Source organism: Tamandua tetradactyla, chromosome 12 (assembly GCF_023851605.1).
Source record: "Tamandua tetradactyla isolate mTamTet1 chromosome 12, mTamTet1.pri, whole genome shotgun sequence".
Lineage (NCBI taxonomy): Eukaryota > Metazoa > Chordata > Mammalia > Pilosa > Myrmecophagidae > Tamandua > Tamandua tetradactyla.
In genome coordinates, this window is record NC_135338.1 from 64,983,708 (window position 1) to 65,006,018 (window position 22,311).

General features: G+C 59.7%; 2 protein-coding genes across 2 annotated transcripts; both read left to right on the top strand.

Moving 5' to 3' along the window:
• Positions 1–427: 427 nt before the first annotated feature.
• LBHD2 (LBH domain containing 2) lies at positions 428–3,522 on the top strand. The gene is made up of 3 exons (XM_077122351.1): positions 428–496; positions 2,050–2,206; positions 3,238–3,522. The coding sequence occupies exons 1-3, from the start codon at positions 428–430 to the stop codon at positions 3,336–3,338; spliced, it is 327 nt and encodes a 108-aa protein (XP_076978466.1). The 3' UTR covers positions 3,339–3,522.
• A 7,029-nt stretch (positions 3,523–10,551) lies between these two features.
• On the top strand, positions 10,552–21,517 carry EXOC3L4 (exocyst complex component 3 like 4). The gene is made up of 11 exons (XM_077123653.1): positions 10,552–10,969; positions 12,654–13,308; positions 14,430–14,541; positions 14,832–14,954; positions 15,279–15,379; positions 15,519–15,599; positions 16,210–16,324; positions 16,841–16,960; positions 17,055–17,207; positions 17,802–17,923; positions 19,046–21,517. Exons 1-11 carry the CDS (start codon positions 10,564–10,566, stop codon positions 19,248–19,250), a joined length of 2,193 nt encoding a protein of 730 aa, XP_076979768.1. The 5' UTR covers positions 10,552–10,563; the 3' UTR covers positions 19,251–21,517.
• Positions 21,518–22,311: the final 794 nt, after the last annotated feature.

A 22,311-nucleotide genomic window follows, 5' to 3' on the forward strand; every position in this document is an offset into this window, starting at 1 on the left:
CTTCCACTCTCAGAGACCTACTTGGACCCCAGGGCCCTCTGTGCACTTCCTGGGCTGTTTTCAAATTCCAGGTGCTCTTCTCCCCACCCCACCCACCCCCACGCCCTGTCTGACTATCCCCTGCTCAACCCTCAGGCCTTGGACCAGCTGACCCTCTTCCAGGAAGCCTTCCCGGGTCTCAAGGCCCAGGTTGCCTTCCGCTCCTGCCTGTGCCCCCTCTGCCACCCGGGGCATGTAGGGTGGCAACTGTCCATGCCCCTCTTGAGCTCAATAGGACTTGGCAGTGATGTCTGGAGCAGTGGGCGCTGGGCCTGTGGGGGCCGAACAGTTCTCATGCCTCCAGGAGGACAGTGGGATCTGGCATCTGGCCAGTAGTGGACGTCTGTTTCTGCCCCGTGTTCTCATGTAGGCTGACTGCAGAGACAGCATGAGTGTACCCCAGCCTGCCATGCCAGAGCCAAGTTCTGGTGGAGAGACCCAAGACCCAATGGGCAAGGTACGTGGCCGGGTCTCTGGGGGGCTTAGGGTATGCTTCTCCTCATTTCAGGCCTCAGTTTACCTTATAGGAGTCTGGCACACAACACACTTGAAGGCTGAGCTGCCCCAGCTAACTGAGCAGCCCTCCAGGGTCTCAATAGTGAGGTAATGCCAGCTCCAGGGTTTGTTTGTTTGTTTTGGGGGGTATTGATGCAATTAAAATGAGAAGTACTCACACAAAGGATACTGCCTTGGTTTGTTCAGTTCTAGATTTGGACTGTTTTCATTTTGAGGGAGGGTAGAGGCTGTGGACAGAGAATGAAGGCCAGCCCAGGGCTGCACTGGGGCCAGGCTAGGACTTGGAGTCACAGATCAGCCTCCCTGGTAGGGCAGATGGAGATGATGGGCGCCAGGCTCTGCTGCCCCAGGCTCCACTGGCCCAGACCTGCCTCTGGATAGTGGGGCTGCTCAGGGCCCCTACCCTGAGGAGGGTTTCCTGGACAGGGAGGGGAGGGGAGGGATTCCAGGATTGGGGAGAAACTCCTGGACTGGCCATGCCAGCAGGAGGGGGCTGGGCCCCTGGAAGGCCCAGCCATTGGGCCAGGGCTGGGGTCTTTGCCCTGAAGCTCCTCTGAGACCCACCTGCTCCTTCCACCTCTTCCCACACTTCGAGGTTACCGGGTACTTGGCTAAAATGCAGATTCTTGGACCCCTATCCAGAGAGTCAAGGATGGAACCCTGGAATTTGCACCCAAATATGCCATGCATGTGGTTTTGATGCAGTGGCTGAAGGGCCACTGAGGACAGTCCCACTTGCCATGGATGAGGAAGCTCCAGGCCTGCACAAGCCAATGGGGAAGATGGGCATAACCCAACAACTGTCCTTGGCAAAGTTGTTGGGGGTAGTTCCTGGAAGGGGTATCTGCCTGGGCACAGATACAGAGGTGAGACAGTAGAGAGCAAGCAGCTTCTGTGGGTGTTGGGGGATGGGAGGCCTGGGCAGTTGGCTTAGCAGCTTGGGGTTCTAATTTGTAAGGACTTGAATAGGGGGCAGAGAGGCTGAAGGCACCGGGATGCTTGGAGGCAGCCCCCGCAAGCTCCTGTGGGCACTGGACAATGAGCCAAGAGTGAGCTGAAAGCCAGCTGCTGAGGTTTCTATGGCAACGTCCTTCCATGTCCTTAGAGCTGCCCAGAGGAGGCCAAAGGCCCAGCAAGAGAGACCCCAGGGAGGGACTTGGAGGACGCCAGGTATGGGAGGCAGCCAGGAGCACGGAGGCCCTGGGCAGCTCGTTGTGGGGCCTTGGCCTTGGCCTCCCTGGCCTTAGGCTCCCATCTGTGAAATGGGCCTCTGGGAGCTGAGGCTGGCTGGGTCCTGCGAACCCCAGGAAGAGCTGTGACCCCAGGGGCCGCGTGTCCCAGCCCCCCAACCCCGTGATGGGATGGGGGAGGGGCCAAGACGCCTTTTGGGAAGTGCACACATATACACATATTCACCCCCGCCTTGGGAGGCCACAGGTGGGAGGGACCCTGGCCCGGGACCCTGGCCCTGACCCCTGCCCACCCTCTCTGCAGGCTGTTGTAAGTGCCTGGGAGAAGGGCTCCCGGCTGAGCCAGCGGCTGCCCTCTATCCTGGTAGAGCCTGGCGAAGTGGGTGCCGTAGAGAGCGGGGAGCTGCGCTGGCCTCCAGAGGGCACCCAGAGGACTAGCCCCCAGAGCCAGGCTGCTGCTGGTGAGTGAGGAGCTGCCTGCTGGGAGGCTGGAAGAGAGGAAGGGGCGGCAGTGGGAAGCAGCTCTTCCTCCTATCTGCTTCTGCAGGCAGGGCCTTTGCCTTCCAGCTTGCTCATGCCCCAGCCATCCACCCATCTTCTGAGCTTCAGCCCTGGCTCCTGGGTGGCCTGGCCTGGCCCCCTCCCCATCACCCAGGCCCAGTGTTCAGGGATGCACAGCAAATGTGTTGAATGGGGACTGCACCTTCCCACCTCTCACCTTCAGTCCTCCTCTCCCTCTCTTCCCTCATGGACTTGTTACCCACCGGATCCGTGCCTGCAAGGGCACGGGAGCTCATCAGGTCCAACCCTGGTGGAGCCTGGGAAGCTTCTGGCAGGAGGCCGTGGGGATGGGAGGCCCTGGGGACAAGAGGCAGTGGGGGCCTCAGGGGAGGGTTCTGAGGGCCACTGGACACCAGGGAGGGGTATAAGGACTGAGCTGGGCCCTGGGAAGCTTTATCCTGGAGAGCCTGTCCTTTGACAAGGAAATAAATGCAGCCACATCTAAGGCTGCTCAGCAGCCCTCCCATATCTCCAGACCTCAGCCTGGGGTAGCTGCCAGGAAGGGGTTGTCCAGCCCTGAGCTGCCACCTGCCTGCAGTCCTCCTCTACTTCTGCTGGGCACTGCCCAGGGTCAGGAGAGCCTTCAGGGACTGGCCTCAGGTAACCACTGGGACATGGGCTCCATGGAGGCTCTGGGAAGACCCTAGGGATTGTCCTGGACCACCCCCTGCCCTGCTACCGCCTTTATTCTCGTGTTGGGGGAGGCTCCTGCTCCCCAGAGCCTGGCTTCACCCTCCTTCCCCTGCCCAGAACTCCTACATCCAGCATTCCTTCCCCTCCTACCACCCCACCTCCTCCCCCAGCAAAGTTATCTGCAATAGGCTCACCTCGGACCCCTGGCATCTATCTGGGTTGAGCCTCTTACCCCATTCCCTTGCAAATCCAAGAACTCAGAACCCCCATCCATGTGGAGGCCTTCATGTTTCTACAGCCCCTTCACCCAGTCGAGCCAGAGCACCAGTAAAGTTTCCAGATGACGCTGGGAGCCCGTGTGCCAGCTCCAAGGACCAGGTAGCTACGGCTCAGGAATAGGACAAGGACTTGGTCACGTTCTGCTGCTCGCGGGGCTCACCATGTAGCCCCTGCTCTCCAGCATCTGAGGGTAGCCAGGCTGGTGCACAGAGGGGGCAGGCCTGGCTAGGACACCACAGGCACAGCTGAGCTGCTCAATCTCCTGCCGCCAGTTCTGGCCTGTCCACAGCTGCTGCCCTTTCCAATCCACAACCCAGATCCTGGCTTGTGCCCCTTCTTATTGTGTGGTTTGAAGCAGAAATAAAGGTACTTCCTGGTGGCCAGTGGGCACATGGTGCTTGACCACTTTGGGCCTGCTGAGAAGTCTCCAGTGGCCATGGCCGGGACACTTCAGGTGCCTTGTGGAGAGGCCCTTGACTCTGCTCTGCCTTCTTGGGCCTCCAGTCTTGGCTGAGCCTTGTGCTGTCACTTTCCCTGCACCCTTGGTGTGCTGGGGGCCAGGGAGGGTACGTTGGGTGGGGGACACTATTCCAGGCTGGATCTAATTACATCCCCTATAAAGTCCCATTTTACAGATGAGAAAACTGAGGTGTGAAGCCAGGTGCCCAGGTTGATCTTGGCCTGGGCCTGGCAGGGTGGCAGAGACAGGGCCCCCCAACTGAGCCCCGGCCCCATGTGGGACAGCAGACCCCTCTTCCTGCCCAGTATATAGGTCCTACCCTGTGCAGTGTCAGGCAACATTGTCCCTGGTTCTGTCCAGCTGCCCGAAGGTGTCCTACTGACTGCTCCAAGCCGGTCTGGGGGAAAGAAGAGAGATTGCTGCCCGAGGACGCCCACCCAGCTCCATGGCCAACCTGCTGTGGGTCCTCTATAAATGTAGCTCCACCAAGGCCACGGGCCTGGGCAGGGTGGGCTGAGGCCTGTGTGAACCTGGAAGGAGAGGTAGGAGACACAGGCCCCTCTGTCCTACCTTGCCACCTTGCCAACCTCCACCATGAATAAGGTACTTTCTCCAATCCTCCTTCCTTGCAAAAATACATTTGCCACCCCGGAGTGCTAGAGAGGTGGGAGGCAGAGGTGGGGAAGTTCTGCTGGTGGCTTGGAGCCTGCTTCAATTTCACACCTATGGGTCCTGGGCACGGGCCAGGACATCCCTTGCCCCTCTACCCCCTGGCCTACTGCCTCCGGGGCCCTTCCCCCAGCCCTTCCTGTCGGTTCCATGAGGTCTGTCTGGCAGGCTTGGACTGGCCTTTCCCAGGCTCTATCCACTCCGTGGTGGCAGCCCTTCCTCACCAAGGCCCTCAGGGACTTGGCCACCTCACTGCCATACCCACCTGCCTGCACAGGCCCAAGGGCCTGTGAGGAGATGGGAGCCGATGGGCTGGGTCGCTGGCCCCAGGGCCAGGGCTAGAGCTGGGGCTGGGGATCCGGCTCCTTCACAGTCTAGAAAATGGTTTATAAGCACTTGCTGCTGTCCCTGTTGGCCAGCCTCATGCCTGCTTCCCATGCCACCGCCCAGCCTCTCTGGCCAGTCCCTCCTCGTGCACAGACCCTAGATGCATCCACTGGGTGTTATCTGTTTATTTCTTCATTCCTTCTTTCTTTCTCCACGGCTCTCAAGTGCATCTTCAGGTGCCAGCTGCCTGCACAAGACACACAGGGGTGAAGCAGACCTGGTCCCTGCCTTGTGGGAATCTGGGGGGGGGGGGGAGATACACCACCTGCATTCGATGACAGGCCCCCTCATGCTGAGAGACCATGGGTTGTGGAGAGTTTGGAGAGCCAGGAAAATCACGCATGTGCCATGGGGAAGGGAGGGAGTCCTGGGCTCATTTCCCTTTGAACCCCACGCCCAGCTGTGGCAGCCCTGTGTTAACCTGAGTTCTCCAGAGATACAGACCCAACATATGTAAATATTAACAGATGTATTATAGGAATTGGCTCTCATGACTGTGGGGATTTGCAAGTCTAAATTCTGCAGGTGAGGTCACAAGTTGGAAATTATGATGAAGGTGAGGTTGAATTCTCCAGGAAAAGCTGGCTGGCTGAAGTAGAGATAGAAATTCTTTTCTCAGACTGCTGAAATCCTTGGTTCTGGCTTTACACCCTCCAACTAATCAGGTGATGAGACTCTCCACATAGCCAACGGCAGTCTCCTTTGTTGAATGTAGATGCAATCAGCTGTAGATGAATCAGCTGGCTACAGATGCTAATCTATCCACAAAATATGCTCACAATAACAATCAGGCCAGTGCTTGCTTGCCCAAACAGCTAGCCAAGCTGATCCCTGAACTTCTCCATCACCGCCTGAGGCACACTACTCAGGACACACACGCTAAGAGTAGGCCGCCAACCTGGGGCCTTTATCCTGGAGCACCAGGAAGTCTCTTTAGGATTTTAAGAACTGATCCAAGGGTCACAGCGCCACAGCAACTACAGTGAGACTGTTGGATAGGGTGGGCAGGGAGTCATGCTGGAGACCTGGGCCAGGGTGGGAAGGGTTGAGGCAGGACTGGGGAGGGAGTGAGGTGGGGGTGGGGGAACATTTCACAGGGGCAGGGCCAGGACTTGCTGACATGGGAGATGCAGAGTGAGAGAGATGGGGGAAGCATGGATGCCTTTGGATTCCCGGTATGGCAGGTGGGGGGTGGGGTGATGGTGATATTTGTGGAGATTTAACCCTCATCAGGGCAGGCATCACCCATTTTAAAGACAACTTAACCATGGTCCCACTGCTGAAAGACAGCAGAGCCCAGTCCGAACCCCAGGCCAGTCTGCCACCCAAGCCACAGATATTCCCAGTCTCACTCTGCTCAGCCCAGAGAGGCTGATTTCAAGAATGGGGTCCAGGTGATGCTGGCTTCTCTTGGGGGCTGGTGGTCAGCACCTGAGCCAGGGCAGGCGGCTGGTGCCCAGGTCAGGGCAGGAGCTTACGACCCAACAGGGAGCTCCTCGGTGCAAACGACTCCTGACTGGGGTGGGGGTGTCCCAGGACCTGCTGCCAGCTGCCAGTGGGACTGGAATCTGTGTCTCTGAGGGTCCAGCTGAGCAACACACCTCTGTGGGAAAGGCATCCTGTGGCTCCTGGAGGGTGGGGGAGGGGCCTCAACTGAGGGGCTTTCATCCAGAAGGGTCCTGAGTCCTGGGGCTGGGCAGTGGGGTTGGGTGGGCAGACCAGTGTGTGTGTGGGGTGGGGGGACAGAGCTGCCCGGAGGCCCCAAGCCCATCTAGACCCCCAGAGCTTCAGGCTGCCCCCACGAACCTGCCAGAGGGGGAATGAGGGGGCGGTACCAGAGGCAGGAGCCCCGCCCCTGCCTTCCGAGGCCCCGCCCCCAGCCCAGGTGCTAGGTGACCCGGGAAACACCCATCAGGACGTGTCCTACAGCTCCCCCTGTGATCCCTGCAGAAGAAATGGTCGTCAGTGCCTCTCAGATGCTCGTCTCAGGGAAACTGAGTCTCAGAGGGAGGTGCTGCCCCCTGCTTGGTGCCACAGCCAGTTAGGGCTGAGGCTGGAACGCCTGGAGCCGGCTCTGCCCTGAGGAATTTGCAACCTCTGGGGTCTACCTGAAGGCTGTGAAGCCTGGCCACCGCAGAGCCCTTGGACACATGAGCGTGGACGGTAAGGGTCTTTGTCCCCACCCTTCCTTCTTCTGCTGCAGGTTCTCTATGAGATGATTTGCAGTCTTACTGCCCATTCCATAGTAACAACAACCCACCTTATGGAGGGTGAACTAAGGCTTGGAGCAGAAGTGCCTCGCCTGAGCTCATGCAGCCCCCATGGGTAGCCAGGCTTTGTACTCAGCTTGGGCCTCCTGAGCCACCTTGCCTCCCAACTGCCTCCTTCACTCTACCCTCTCCTGACCTTGGCCAGGACCAGTCCTGTGCCTGAGGCCACACTGACACCAGGCTGGGAATTCTCCAAAGGAATTTTTCAGAGAATGTGTGTGTGACAACACAGAATACAAGGAAAGAAGCACGGCAGCCTCCTGCTGGGAAGTGGGCGCAGCTTGAAGGGCCTGGGGTAGCACTGGATGGCGGGGGAGGGGGGCTTGGTACAATCCCCAGACTTGTGCCCCACCTCCAGCTTTTCAGGGACCTGCTTCTTAGTCTGGTAGCCCCCAGGGGGCACCAGGGACTGGCATTCCTCAGAGCTAGAGACCTAGGAGAGATTATTGGCCCCTCTCTCCAGCTGCGTGCCCGTGAGCAGGTTCCCAGGCCACCGAGTCTCAGTGACCCTCTGCAGCATGTGTTGAGAACTTCTATCTCATGGGGCTGTGAGCTCCCAAAAAGGACAGAGCTGCACCCGGGACACCCACTGAGGAGCCCTGGACAGTCACCTCGTCCCTCCAGCCTCACCTGGCTTCATCTTGAGTTATGCCTGTCCCTCCCATCTCTGGATCTTTCTGACACTGTGTTGGAGGCTGGTGGGCAGAGCAGCCTGGGTCAGTGGGAAGGGCTCGGTGCCTTTGAGTGTAACTGGCCAGCTGGGTGCCTCATGGCCCCAGGTCACAGAGGGGAGGCCAGGGCTGGCGGTCTAAATGGCTGAGCAGAGGTCTTCCTGGAGGAGGTGCCCGGACCGGCTCATCTCCTGTGTTTGAGCCTGCAATATCCGTTTCTGCTCTCTTCCGTGCCCCTCCCTTCCCAAGCACCATCCCTCTCCACATCACAGCCCCAGTGGCTCCAGCGCAGGTTGGGACAGGCTGGAATCTGTTCTTCTTGGATTCCCCTGAGTTCCTTTCCTAGGATGCTCATAGTGGAATTCCCCCGTAAAGGGGTAGGGTTACCCCTTCTGAGAAGTCACAGGGACTCATCCCACAAAGTGTCTTTGGCCAAGTGTACCTCCTGCTTTCTGGCAGGCCTGCGTCCCCCATTCAAGGCTCAAGTCCACCTCCACACATTTGCTCAGGCTCTGAACCCTGCCCTGAATGCCACCCGTCCTTGCCACTCAGTGTCACCCTATCTGTCCTCTGGGGCCATGCTCCCTCTTACCAGCCCCTGAAGCCTTTGGAAATGCCGCATGGCTTGCAGCATTTCCCTTCCCTGTTCCCTAGGAGACCCCACCCCCACCCCCAGGACAGACCCACCTTGCTACACCTCTGGCCCTCAGCTCCAGGCAGGACCTGGTGGGGAGCCTGGGGTGAACCCAATGTGTAGGCCTGGTGCCCGCCCATGCCTGGGAGGGCGAGTCCTTCTGTGCTCCAGCTCTGTGGGCACGGTGGGCTGGGTGCTCCCCCAGGCCGGTGCCAGTTCCCTCTGATCTGTGTGACCACAGGAAGGTTGTCCACAGGAGGGGGGGCAGTCCGGGCTTTGACCAACCCCATGATCTTGACCTCTGGCATGCTGTCCTCCCCTTGCTCCCCTCTTCTGGCCCCTGGCCCTCCCCCTTGGTTCCTGACCCTCAGTCTGAGCCCTGGATTATCAGAATCAACGGTCAGAGTGAAAGTCACTGGGATGGAAAGGGGGTGGTATATTTCTGAAAGTGAAAGTGTTGGGGGAGGAATAGATGCGTGGGGCCGGTGGGCACGGGCCCTGACCACAGCAGGGAAGTCCAAGTTGTTTGTCACTCGCTGTGGCTTGTGTGGTGGCAACAATGCCTGCGTCCAGCTCTGAGGGCCCCACTCGGGCAGCTCCCCAAGGCAGCCTGTTCTACTGCGGAACCAGGGTCTCGTGACTTAGAAGGTATGTTCCTGGCAGGTGGGACGGGTGGGGGAGGAGAGCAGGGCATGGAGGGGCTGCAGAAGATTCTGGTTCTGCCAGTGGCCTTCGGGCTGAGGACTTTGGAGGCGACTAAGGCTGACTATGATGGAGTGCCAGCTTGGATGACAGGGAACACACACACACACACACACAGATACACACACACATGCAAAAGCACATAGACAGATGGACAGGGAGAACCTCTTGCAGGCACTTGGAGGCACACAAACACAAGCACAGAGTCACATACATATGGAAGACACACTCAGGCCAATGCACAGATGTGCAAAACTGAGCCACACAAAGGTGTAGACATACACATGAGCTCACACTAAACGTGAGTCTCACTCATGTGTCTGCCTGGGGTCTTCACTGTGTACTGGTCTGGCTGGGTGCTGGGTCAGGCAAAAATCCTGCGCTGTGGGGCTCTTGTCAAGTGGCAGAGATATTCCAGACCCTAGAAATGCCCTTCAGTCATGGGAGAAGTCCCCAGGCTGGGACCAGGTCCAGGGCATGGGACGCTGAGTGTGGCCTGGGGCTTAGCTGGTTAGGGAAGGCTTCTCAGAGGAGGAACCACTTCTGCTGAGTCTTGAGCTTAACCTAAAGCCAGAAAATGAAACACCAGGCTCCTCTGGGTGGAAGGATGTGGGGGTGGAGCCCTAGTCTCGGACCAGGAAGCAGGGGTTGGGAGCTCAGGTGGTGGGGGGATGGGGAGGGCAAACTCTGTCCAGCACCCCATGCCCTTTGGCTCCCCCTGCACCCCCTGAGGCCTATGGGTCTGGGCCACACCACACCATAAGGTGGCTAGGGATGGGGGAGGCAGCATTGGGTGTCTTCCCCAAACACCAAGTTAAATATAGACCTGGGGCCCCTTCCGCCACCTTCCTACTGTCCACGATAAGCTGGGGGCGGCCTTGCTTGTCACCCTGGGGCCTGACCCCGCCTCTGCTTCTGCTGTCTCTGCCACAGTCCAGGGAGGGGATGGACACCCACAGGGGATCCCTCCTTGTGCTCCACCCTGAGTGGAAACAATAGGCCTGTTCGGATAAAGTGGTTTCGAGGTGAGGGCTCTAGAGGGTGGTGTAGGGGGTGGGGAATGCATATTAGACCATAGGAGCCCAAAGTCCTGGAAGTCCTGGGTGTGGCTGCAAGGCCCAGCCCCCCATCTATGGGCTCTGGGTTTGGGATGAGCCCCAGAAGCTGCATGTTTAACTACCCCTTCCAGTTCTCTTGAGGAGGGGCATGGAGCAGAGTCTGTCCCAGAGGGCCACGTGAGGAGTCAGGGGGGGTGGGGGGCATTTGGAGTAGCACCTGCTAGGAGTGTCATGAAAGCCTCCTATTGGCTGCCCACACCTCAGCACTCAGCTGGGGCTTGGCCCAAAGAACCATGAGTGCTGTCTGGTGACATTTCCTTTTGACAGCTTGGTTGCTGCCTCCTCCAGGAAGCCTTCCCTGATCAAGTCCCTGGGCCCGGCCAGCCCCACAGGTCTCTCCTGGGTTTCTGCATCTGCTCCCTAGGGCCGGGCATCACCCGTCCCACTCAGACCTCCTAAGTCTTGTTTTCACCCTCAGCTCTCCTTTCACCAAGATGCCATCGCCCCAAATACTGACCTCTGGGCCAGAGCTGCGCAGCTCCAAGGAACCTACCCAACTGCAGACTCCAACCCGGGGCTCACCCCCCGGGGCTCAACCCAGCGCCAAGTGTGAGGACACTGTACCCCCCAGTCAGGGCACCTTTCGGCAGGCTTTCTCCTGGGGAAACCAACGAGCCTCAGGCGGGGACACTGCCAAGGACCTGGGCTTGTTCCGGCGCAGCTCCCGCTTATTCCAGTCCTTCCGACGAGCCCTGGACCAGGGTGTGGTTGCCGTGGAAATTCAGGTTCCTGCTGCTCCTGAGGTGGCCCCCAGCCCCCGGACATCCTTAAGGGGCATGGACGGGGTCAGCGGGCAGGCACCAACTGGTGTCGGGTCTGAGGAACTGGGACCAGAATCAGGTGAGAACCTCACAAACAGCACTAAGCAGGGGGGGAAACTGAGGCCAGGCCATGGAGCAGCAGAGTCCTGGCCTCCCAGTCCCTCCAGATATGGATCAAATGCATTGTTCTCTGCCCAGTGTGCATCACAGCCAATCCATGGCACCCGGGTTTCAAAAGGAGAAAGAGTTTATTGCTATGGAAGGAGGACAAATGGCCCATCAGCCTAAAATCTGTCTAAAATCCTGATAGTTTTATAGTATCAAGAGATGGGCAATGTATAGAAGAATGTGTGTGTGTAAAAATTTTTCTCAATAAAAAAATAAAAAATAAATAAAGAAAAAATAGGTGTAGTGGGGGGAAAAATAGGATAGTGAGCACAATGAGTCCAGATGACGTCATTAGAGGTGATTAATCACTGAGCACGGGCAGACGGTTCCATGCTTGGTCACAGAACATTCTTAAGAAAATGCTGGTCTTAGATGATAGGCATGACTTTAGAATTCTAATGTGGTAAAGATCACGTATAGGTTAAAGTTTAAGCCCCTGTGCATGGCAGGCAGGCCAGTTTTGGTTAGCCGTATCTCCATCTAGTAAGAGAACAGGCTTTGAGGAGGGTTCCTTCATTAATAAACATTAGGGGCTGTCTTTGGTGATCATAAGACTCTAAAGTTGTAAAACAGGTAAGGGGGTACAAGTGGGGCCAGTCACAAGGTTTTGCAATCACAAGCTAAAGGTCAGCGCAGCTGGGTTCAATCATTCTAGGTATTTCTTTCTGCGTATTCCACAATGTACTAAAAAATAAGAAAGAGTCATCGATATAGCAATGCAGTCATCATTATTTGTTGAATCTTAATTTATTGCTACATCTCCACCCTCCATGTGAGCACTCACTGGGGAGATGAGAAGAGTGAGGCTCAGAAGTGTAGAGAAGATGGCATTGAACCCAGATCTGCATGACCCCAAGAGCTCTGGCCTCTACCTTCCACAGTGGGGGGTGGGGGGTGGAGGGGATGATGGGCCTGCCCATACCAGGGCTATGGCAAGGCGCTGGCATTCTCTGACCAGTGGGTCACAGGGGTACAGGGGGGCTATGGCTGCCTAGAGGGGAGGTCTGGGTGGATGCTCAGAGGAGGAAGCACTGAGGTGGGTTCTGAAGGGGTTGGGTGCAGGAGGCAGAAGGCTGCTGGGCCTGGAGAGAGGTGCAAGGAGCAGGGACCGCTGCTGAAGTGGGCACTAGGGCAGGAGCCTGGGCAAGGAAGGAAACGCCTAGCCTGAGCTCTGACCCATTAGACCTGTATTAGAGCTGCTATAAGGTCACCAGGTCCGACTCAGCCGAACTGTGTGCCAGGATGGGGAGGCCAGGGTTGGCCACTGCTGGGAGCCTCAGGCTCAATCTTGTTCCCCACTGCTGATCCAAATTGTTGTTTTCAGACAGGCTTGGGTGCTGCTATTCAGCAGTTTCATAGATGAGTCCAAGGGAGGATTCTTGGCTAGTGGGGGCAGTGTTGTTCCTGGAGCAGGATCTGAGTGGTTGTTGGGACCAGGGGACAGGCAGCTCCACTCAGGTTCAAGCATCATGGCCCACTCTGAATCCCACTGCACCCTGGTGGTGGTGGTGGTGGGTGCGGCAAGGTCTACATGCCTTAGTTCTGGCCAAAGTCCTGTCTCCCTCTCTGCTCACATACCCGCCTGTCCCCTGCAGAAGGCCAATCCGTGGTCGACCTCATCACTGAACGGCAGCTGCTGGCTGCCTTCGAACAGCTACAGCGCCTGGAGAAGGGGCTGCTGGCCGCCAAGGCCTCTCGCGCCTTCGAGCAGGACCCCACGAGCTTCGCGCGACGGGCCTGGGACGTGTGCCTGCATTACGACGGGCTGGCTGCGGAGATCGGTGCCATTGTGCGTGAGACGCTCGGACCAGACGGCGTAGACGGCGCTACGCTCAGCGAGCTGGCCCGCGTAGTGCGCGCCGAGGAGGAGGCCCACCCGGTGTCCCCCGCAGACGGCGACTTCCTGTGCACGCCGCGCCGCTGGCGCCAGCGCTGGGAGGACGCGGTGCAGCGGAGCGCACAGGAGCGCGTGCAAAGCGTAGCTGTGAGCGAGGCTCCAGGGGAAGCCGAGGGCCCTTCTCACTTGGCGCTGCTCCTGGCCGAACTTGGCCGCGTGGTCCGACGCGACCTGCAGAAGGTGTGGAGGGACGTGCAGCCAGCGTACGTGGCCGCCGGCTTCCGGGCATGGGAGACCTACCTGCAAGCCTTCCACCGCGCCGTGGCCCAGCGCCTCCGGGAGCTCGCGCAGGACCCCTGTGGCTGCGAGCAGCCCTATGTCCTGCTGGATTGGGCCACCAACGTCTACAGCAGGTGAGGTTACAGGCCGGAGCACCGCAGGACTGGGATGTGCTGGCACCACCGCCATGGGATTGGGGAGGCCTTTAGGACCTCATGGAGGTCACAGAGCACCTTCCTTCTCCCTTCCCTTTCGGGGCAGGGCCTGGTGACTCAGTCCTGGACATCCCCCGGGCCTTTATGAACACACACATACACACACACACACACACACACGCATGCACATTTTTGGGCCTGGGGGCAGAGGGGAAGACCATAGTGCACTTCCATCTCTGGGTTTCCTAAGTGGTCACTTGCAGGCAAGTTTCCCAAGGCGGGAAGTATTGGAGGCCAGGGTCCCACTAGGGCAGAGGAACCAGTTAGAAGGTCTGTCCTATTCTGCTCAGTACCTTTGGGTGAATAGAAAAGGGCAATCCTCCTGGTAGGACACAGGCTGGCACTCACAGCACTTAGTGTGCGCTGAATTTCATCCCCATCCACCCCCTTTGGACTGGAATCTTTGTGCAATGCACAGGCTGCTAGGAGCCTGCACTCTGCACTGTGATGTGGCAATGGATGTCCCCCTCCTCCCCTGGTAAGAGCCCTCCCACTTCCACGGGCAGAAGGGTCTGCTGGAGGAAGGGGCCCAGAGGCCCCTGACCTGTTCACTTGTCCTGTGGCCCAAGGCAGGTACCTGTCCTCTCTGGGCCTTCCTGGGGTGGGAAGATCCCTGAGCTCCGTGGTGCTGATGGTGGAGTTGGTGGGAGCAGAGGCCTAGAGCCCAGTCTTGGGTGACCTCCACCATGAGGGCAGAGGTCACCATCCAGGCAGCCTGGCCACCATGTTCATCTGGACAGCCAACTACATGCCCTCATCCTCACACAGCTGGTTGTGAGGAGTGCCAGAAAATGGAGCACTCAGAAGCTTCTGGGAGGGAGTATGGCAAAGAACCCTGGAGGGCAGGCCTGTGTGTGTGTAAGTGTGTGTGTGTGTGTGTGTGTGTGTGTGTGTGAGAGTGTGTACATGGCCCAGGTTCACGAGCCCTGTGGGGAGAGTGTCAGGCTTTGAGCCAGGCCCAAGGGTAGTTGCGGGGGGCAGCTGCTGCCTTTGCAGGATGGGAGCCTGCCCAGGTCCTCAAGCCCACGTCCTCCTTCCAGTTCTGTCTTACTTGGTGCTCCAGACCTGCCACTGCCCTCAGAGCCGCTGCCCCCGCTGCTGCCACCAGACGTGTGGGACCGACTAGAGAGCAAGGATGCCAGTTTGCTGGAGGTGAGGACCAAGCTGGGCCCGGCATAAGGGGCCAGGGCTGGATGGCAGGGGTGTGGCCAGGCCAATGGGTGGGGCGGGGCTGTAGAAGGTGGGGCCAGGCTGAGGGCTCCAATGGACCAATGCCCTAGGTCGCCTTAGAAAGGTAATGCACACACTGAGGCTGCCCCTAGGGGTGCCAGCCTGCAGGCCTATGTCCCTGTAGCCGGGCCTTCGCCCCAGAGGGCTCTGGACATAGCCCGGGAGGTCCACCTACCTGCCAGGGCCTCACTGCGCCCCTGCTCCCCGCACAGACGAAGATGACCAGCTGCTTCCAAAACATCCTGCGGCAGGAGCAGAGTTGTTGGGAGGTCGCTGAGGCCCCCGACATGCTGCAGGGCCTCTACCACCGGCCGCTGTCCATCGATGTGCACATGGTGCGAACCAGGCGCCTGGCGGAGGGGCGGATGTGTGTGTGATCGGACTTTGGGCTTGGGGCGGTATCCAGTCCTGACCTCCCTCCCCATTGCAGGGGGCGGGATCTGGCCCCCCGGGGCGCTGGGCAGGGTGGGGAAGCGAGGAACATTCCTGGCTCAGCAGGTGGCCGGCACGTGTGGGGTGGGGAGGATTGGCTTCCCGGGCTGCGGGTGTCGCGAGGCGCGTGAGCACCTGGAAGGAGCCAAGGGAGAGCGAGTTGGGCTGGGGACGTCGGTGGACCAGACAGGGGGAGGACAGGCGCTGAGCGCGTCCCATGCTCGCAGCTCGTGGACCAGCACGTGGAGGCGGCCCGCGCTGTCTCAGCGCGGCTGGAGGCCACCACCTTGAGGATCTGCGCGAGGGCGTTCGGCCTCTTCGTGCCCAGGTGCTGGGGAAAGGGGCCGGGCCAGGGGCCAGGTGTGACCACTGGGAGGGAGCAGCCTCATCCCAAGTACGGAGTCGGGTGGGGACCTTGAGATGGGGCCGGGCTGGGTCCCCATGAACTCGGCGCACCCCGTCCCCAGTTTTGAAAAGGCTTGTGTGGAGTCGGAGGCCGTGAGCGAGCCGTACCTGGGCGCCTACATCAACGCCTGCGAGGAGCTGAGGTGGGTCTCAGCGCCCGGCGCTCTGCACTCCCAGGCGCGGCCAGCAGGGGGCAGGCGAGCGCAGGGAAGGCGGCAGCAATGGGCGCGCTTGAGTCCCGGGCATCTCCATCAGGGGTGGCACAGGCAGGGAGCCTCCTTTGAAGGTGGCTTCTGGGCCCTTCCCCTGAGAGAACCCCCACCTGTCCTCCTGTGTTCCTGGGTTATGGAAACTGGCAACAGCCTAGGCCTCAGTTTCCTCAACACTGAAATGAGGACATAGTCACCTTGGGGGAGGGGGGATGGAGTGGGGGGGTGAATGGGACAGTTATGAGGCTGAAAAGGAGAGTCCTACCTGTGCCAACCATTCTCCACTGCTTGTCACAAGGGGGTTGGTGGGCTCAGTTCATTGTTGCCAGAGGGGAGGTCTGCCATGGGCTGGGCCATGCCCCCTCCACTGACCTTCTATGATTGGCTCTGGGGCTTTGGTGCTGTCTCCTCATTTGTCTCTGCCCCCAAGATACAGTGTGGCCCCAAGGCTGACCCTCACATTGTAGTCTAAATGAATTCAGTTGGCACGGTACCCAGCCTGTGCCCCTTCACCCTTTCTTCACCTGTCCTGGCCCCTCCCCAGGACCAGTCTCCCAGCCACGTTCCCGGGAGCCTTTGACGAGCTGCAACAGCCCCTGGCAGCAGCCATCTGCAGCTTCCAGAAGCAGTTGCTCCAGGTCTTGCAGCGCGATGCACAGGTGATTGGGACGGACTCCCCGCCCCGCCCCAGACCTTCGAAGCCTACCTGTCTCTGCTCGCTTTCCATGCGCAGCAGGTCACAGTGTCCATGTAACTCAGGGGCCATTTCAGTGCTGTGTGTGGGGAATGAGAGAGGACCCAGGCAAGTTCCCAGCTGAACAGGGACAGTCTCTACCTCTCAGGGTTGACGACCCAACCCCACGTGGGTGTGAGCCAAGGGTATGTCCAAGAAACCAGGCCTCGGCTCTCCGCTGGCACCTGGAGGCCCAGGGCACACCCTGGGAGCCATTCCTGGCATAGGCCTAGTGACCTAGTTCCCAAATGGAGAGGAGCTGGTACAAGGGAATCTGGTGGAGAAGAGACCAGGTAGCAGCCCAAAGTGCCCTCCTGGTGACAGATTGTTGGTGGATCTGAAAGGGGCCTGCCAGGAGGGACGGGGCTCCATGTGGGGAGGGGAGGAGAGTGTGGGGGTGGAAAGCACAGGGTGGGAAGACTCTTTTCTCTCGGCCCCACAGCCTCTGTTCAGGGTTGTGTGCAGCAAGTCCTGGCTGACAGAGGACACGCTGCAGCCTGTCATGGACAAGGTCGTGGCCTTTGCCCTTCGGCTGTCACATGTGACCCCGCCATGTGCACAGGTATGGCAGGACTCCGGAGTGTGGGAAATGTGGGGGTCACAGGCGAGCGAGTTCGGAGCGCGGCCCCAACTGACCCCCACCCGGGCCCACCCAGGAGACTCTGCACGAGCTGCACCGCTACGTGGTCCGCGAGTACCTGGCGCAGGCACTGAGGCCGTGTGAGCGGTTCCGGGGCAGCAAGCGTGTGACCGCCTCCCAGAGGATGAGCCTCGACGCAAAGACCATTGATGACACGTTCCGAGGCCTGGTAGGAGCCGAGCCGGCCTGCCTCAGAGCACCTCCACGCAGGATGACCTGCCTGCTGCCCCTCCATCCGTGCCCCCAACGTGGGGGCGGATTCCACGGGCCCTAGCACAGTGCCCCCCTCCACCAGGAGGGAGGAGGGACTAGGCACTGGGCAGAGCTTGGACAGGGCCAGTGTGGGGGTCGCTTTACAAACATTTATCTACCAGTTGTGGGTCTGCGGGGGAAGAAACCAGGGTCACAGCCACATCTGGTGGGCGGAGACCTTGAAGCTCATCAACATCCCTCTCCCCCCTTTGCTGGGCTGTTGATCGCTGCACGTGTGTGGGACTTCCCGCAGCACCTCCTGGGCGGTCACTTTTTTCCCATGTGGACCGAGAAGACAGAAGCCTCTGCCCATTGCGTGGTGGGGAGGGAGAGGAATAGTGCTTGGCGGATGAGCCCTGGGGACCCAGGCCTCGTCCTGTCCTCTGGGAGGGGCTGCAACAGGGCTGAGAGGTGCCCAGTGGAGGGCTGTGGGCAGGGGCAGCCAGGGGCCTCCCCTGCTGTGTCCCGTGGAGGAAGGGCCCGCCCTGCACCCGCCACCCTGTCTCCGTAGGGCTCTGAGGCCACGTGGCTAGTCATGGCCATCCCGTGTGTGGCCGATATCCTGGGGGAGACGAACAAAGACAACATCGGGCGCCACCTGGAGAAGCTCATCCGGAGCTACCCGGACATCAGGTGTGTGCCTCACCTTCTCCCCACTAGGTTTTGACCCAGCGCTGTGGTGATTGACGTCTAGGGAAGGGGCCCAAGTGGCTGCGAGGGCGGGGGCGGAGTGAGAAGCAGGGGAATCTCTAGCTGGATGTGGCAGGTGGTTGGCAGCGCCCCAGTGGGCCTGGGTCTGTGCGCACACGTGTGGAGGGCCGCGGGGCCTCGGGACCACCCGTGCACCTGTTCTTGGCCCATCGGGGTGTGAGCAGTCATGGTCCCAGTCCCCAGCGTCCGAGGGAGAAGGTGCACCGGCTCGGGAATCCCGTGGGGCGTAGCGGGCCAGCCTGGAGTTTGGGGAGTCTGGAGAAGGAGACTTGGTGCCACCCACGACAGTCTGCTGGGGAAGTGGCCTGGCCCCGCGAGTGTGAGAGGGACACATGTTCTGCCCATGGGACAGCCTTCTCTGGGAGGTTCGCTGCCATTGAGACTCAGCTGGGAGGAAGGAGGCTTTGATCCCGGGGTGTGTGTTGGGGAGACGATGACTTATGGAAACCAGTGGAAATCCTAGCTCGAATATCTCTGGGGCCTTGGAGATTCCAGGAGGGGAAAGCGCAGAAATCCCCGGCCCAGCCTCTTCCCGACCCCACAGCGGCCCCAATGAGTTTCCTGCTTCCAGCAAGCGCAGGGTGAGGCCAGGCCAGTCTCCCAGGCATTGGCTCAGAGGGACCAGCCCTCGCTCCCGGGCTCCTGCCTTTGGCCCTCGAGTCGCCCTGCCCTTCCTGGCCCTGTGCCTTGCTCCTGCCTCCATGCTGCCTCTCTCCTTTCTGCCTGGCTGGGATTCTGCCCAGCAGTGCTAGCAGGAGGAGGCTCCAGCCTCTTCCCAAGGCCAATGCGCCCCCTTGCCCCTTGCCCCTTCCCTTGGGCCCTGCACGCTTGCAGACCCAGCCATGTTCCAACCCATTAACCAGTACTGCCCCTTCTCCCCTTGGCCATCTCCCCCCGTTGCAGATGCTGCTCTGGGAAGCCTGGGTGCACTCATCCTACAGCAATAGCCCAGGGGAGGCCTACACCCTGGGATCCCCATGTCCTTGGGCTGAGGGTGTCCCTGGAGGTGTTAGGTCTGCAGTGAGGGGGCCTCTGTCTCTGCAGGTTGGAACACATTCGGGCCATCCTGGCACTGCGCGGACTGGGCCGGCTAAGGAACCAGCACCTCTTGCGGCACACCCAGGACCTGTTGAGGGTGGAGGGCCCTGAGACCACCGGGACCACCAGGGACCGTGTGCTTTTTGGGGAGATCAAGGTGTGCCTGTCTGTGAATGTGCTACTTGCCTGCCTTTGTTTCTCCACTTGGTAGAGGGACCTCAGGCATGGGTGGCCTGGGAGCCTCAGGCCATAGGGTTAGGGTATCCAGAAAGTGTGACCCTGCCCTTAGGGGAGACATCCAAGGGAAGGGCAGGTGATTGACAGGTCAGCCTCCCCCTGCCTGACCCCACAACGGGACAGCAGTGGCCACAAGCACCATGGGTAGGAGTTGCAGGGCAGTAGGTGGGGGCGTGGGAAGCCTTGATCTGGTCAGGCCCTGGGTGCTCTCACCCCGTTTGAGGCCAGGCCCCACTACAGCCTCTAGCTGTGCCTGACTGAGGCCCTGGGCTGGAGGCGGTGGCCACGTTTCCAGGTCAGGCTACTGAGGGGGTGGAAGGATGGTGGGGGGTCAGTTATGGCTGTGCCTCCTTCCAGCTTTTCCAACGGTGAAATGGGGTTGCTCTGAGCATCTTTCCAGCTGGGGAGGGTGATGTAAGTGTGAACCCTAACGTCAGGCTCCTGCCCCTCAGAATCCATGTTCCCAGGGTTCCAAGCAGGCCATTGTCTGCAAGAAGATGCTGAGAAGGTCTTGGGTGCCAGGTGGGGACCCTAAGTGTGGATGACAGCCCGAGGCGGGTAGGGGTCACTGGATAGGGAAGAATCCAAGGGAGCTGGGAAGAGGCGCTCAGTATATCACAGTTCCCCTGGTGGCACGGGGGCTCAGGATGACCAGGACTGTCTTCCTGAGGATTTCGAGGCCAAGCGACAGGAAGCCAGGGTCTTCCTGACAGGAACCGTGTGCACGTGTGTACTCAACGCTCTGACCTGTGGTAGGTGTGCACACGGGTGTGCATGTTCCGTGTGCCCAGTGGTGTCTGGCAGCCAGGTCGACGTCCCAAGGCCTTACCGGGGAGGGAAGGAGGCTGCCCCCAGCTCCTAGGAGAGCGCCTTCAGTGGGGCTGAGACCCGGGGGGCGGTTTGGCTCAGGCCCAGGTCTCTGAGCACTGACCTGTCTGTCCCGGGGAAGGTCCTGGGAGGCCTTGCAAAGAGCCTGGAGCGTTTCCTTGGCCACCCTATTGTCTAGGCTAGGCGTGGGGGGCTGGGGTTGGGTTGCTCTCAGAGAACAGCTTCCAGATTCACTGGCCAGATTGTCCTGCTGATAAGGAAGTGTACATGTGTGCATGTGTGCGTGCTTTGAAGGGATGTGCTGGCTCTTTCAGAGCTCCTTGGGTGGAGGAGGCTTGCCTGGCCTCAAACCCTCCCGAGGGACAGCACAACTTGGGGACATCTTATTCTGCCTGGACAACTTGAATCCCCAGGTGCGCCTGAGTTCATGCAGCCCCCATGGGTAGGCAGGCTTTGTACTCAGCTTGGGGCTCCTGAGCCACCTTGCCTGCCAACCGCCTCCTTCACTCTACCCTCTCCTGACCTTGGCCAGGACCAGTCCTGTGCCCGAGGCCACACTGACACCAGGCTGGGAATTCTCCAAAGGAATTTTTCAGAGAATGTGTGTGTGACAACACGGAATACAAGGAAAGAAGCACGGCAGCCTCCTGCTGGGAAGTGGGCGCAGCTTGAAGGGTCTGGGGTAGCACTGGATGTGGGGGGGTGGCCTCAGTGCAAACCCAGATTTTTGCCCCACCTCCAGCTTTTCAGGGACCTGCTTCTTAGTCTGGGAGCCCCCAGGGAGCATCAGGGACTGGCATTCCTCACAGCAAGAGACCTAGGAGAGATTATTGGCCCTTCTCTCCAGCTGCGTGCCCGTGAGCAGGTTCCCAGGCCACCGAGTCTCAGTGACCCTCTGCAGCATGCGTTGAGAACTTCTATCTCACGGGGCTGGGAGCCCACAAAAAGGACAGAGCTGCACCCGGGACACCCACTTAGGAGCCCTGCACAGTCACCTCGTCCCCCCAGCCTTACTAGCTTCATCTTGAGTTGTTCCTGTCTCTCCCATCTCTGGATCTTTCTGATGCTGTGTTGGAGGCTGGTGGGCAGAGCAGCCTGGGCCAGTGGGAAGGGCTCGGTGCCTTTGAGTGTAACTGGCCAGCTGGGTGCCTCATGGCCCCAGGTCACAGAGGGGAGGCCAGGGCTGGCGGTCTAAATGGCTGAGCAGAGGTCTTCTTGGAGTAGGTGCCCAGACTGGTCCATCTGCTGTGTGTGAGCCTGCAATATCCGTTTCTGCTCTTTTCCGTGCCCCTCCCTTCCCAAGCACCATCCCTCTCCACATCACAGCCCCAGAGGCTCCAGCGCAGGTTGGGACAGGCTGGGATCTGTTTTTCTTGGATTTTCTCTGAGTTCCTTTCCTGGGCGCTTGTTGTGGAATCCCCCCGTAAAGGGGTAGGGTTGCCCCTTCTGAGAAGGCTCAGGGGCTCACCCCAGAAAGTGTCTTTGGCCAGGTGTACCTCCTGCTTTCTGGCAGGCCTGTGTCCCCTATTCGAGCTCAAGTCCACCTCCACACATTTGCTCAGGCTCTGACCCCTGCCCTGAATGCCACCCGTCCTTGCCACTCAGTGTCACCCTGTCTGTGCTTTGGGGCCATACTCTTTCTCGCCAGCACCTGAAACCCCTGGAAGTGTCCAATGGCTTGCAGCATTTCTCCTCCCTGTTCCCTAGAAGACCCCACCCCACCCCAGGACAGACCCACCTTGCTACCCTCCTGGCCCTCGGCTCCAGGCAGGTCATGGCGGGGGGCCTGGGGTGAACCCAATGGGTAGGCCTGGTGTCCGCCCCTGCCGGGAGGGCGAGTCCTTATGTGCTCCAGCTGTGTGGACACAGTGGGTGGGGTGCTCCCCCAGGCCGCTGCCATTTCCCTCTGAACTGTGTGACCACAGGAAGGTTGTCCACAGGAGTGAGGGGCAGTCCGGACTTTCACCAGTCCCATGGCCTTGACCTCCGGCATGCTGTCCTCCCCTTGCTCCCCTCCTCTGGCCCCTGGCCCTCCCCCTTGGTTCCTGAACCTCAGTCTGAGCCCTGGATTATCAGAATCAACGGTCAGAGTGAAAATCACTGGGATGGAAAGGGGATGGAGTATTTCAGAACATGAAAGTATGGTGGAAGGAACAGAAGGGTGTGGCTGGGGTGTGCGGGCCCTGACCACAGCTGGGAAGACCCAG

Coding starts and splice junctions, on each gene's coding strand:
- LBHD2 (XM_077122351.1), top strand. CDS start 428: ATGAGTGTACCCCAGCCTGCCATGCCAGAGCCAAGTTCTGGTGGAGAG. Junction 497..2,049: donor CCCAAGACCCAATGGGCAAG/GTACGTGGCCGG, acceptor CCCTCTCTGCAG/GCTGTTGTAAGTGCCTGGGA. Junction 2,207..3,237: donor CCAGAGCCAGGCTGCTGCTG/GTGAGTGAGGAG, acceptor ATGTTTCTACAG/CCCCTTCACCCAGTCGAGCC.
- EXOC3L4 (XM_077123653.1), top strand. CDS start 10,564: ATGCCATCGCCCCAAATACTGACCTCTGGGCCAGAGCTGCGCAGCTCC. Junction 14,542..14,831: donor AGGATGCCAGTTTGCTGGAG/GTGAGGACCAAG, acceptor CTCCCCGCACAG/ACGAAGATGACCAGCTGCTT. Junction 15,380..15,518: donor TTCGGCCTCTTCGTGCCCAG/GTGCTGGGGAAA, acceptor CCCCGTCCCCAG/TTTTGAAAAGGCTTGTGTGG.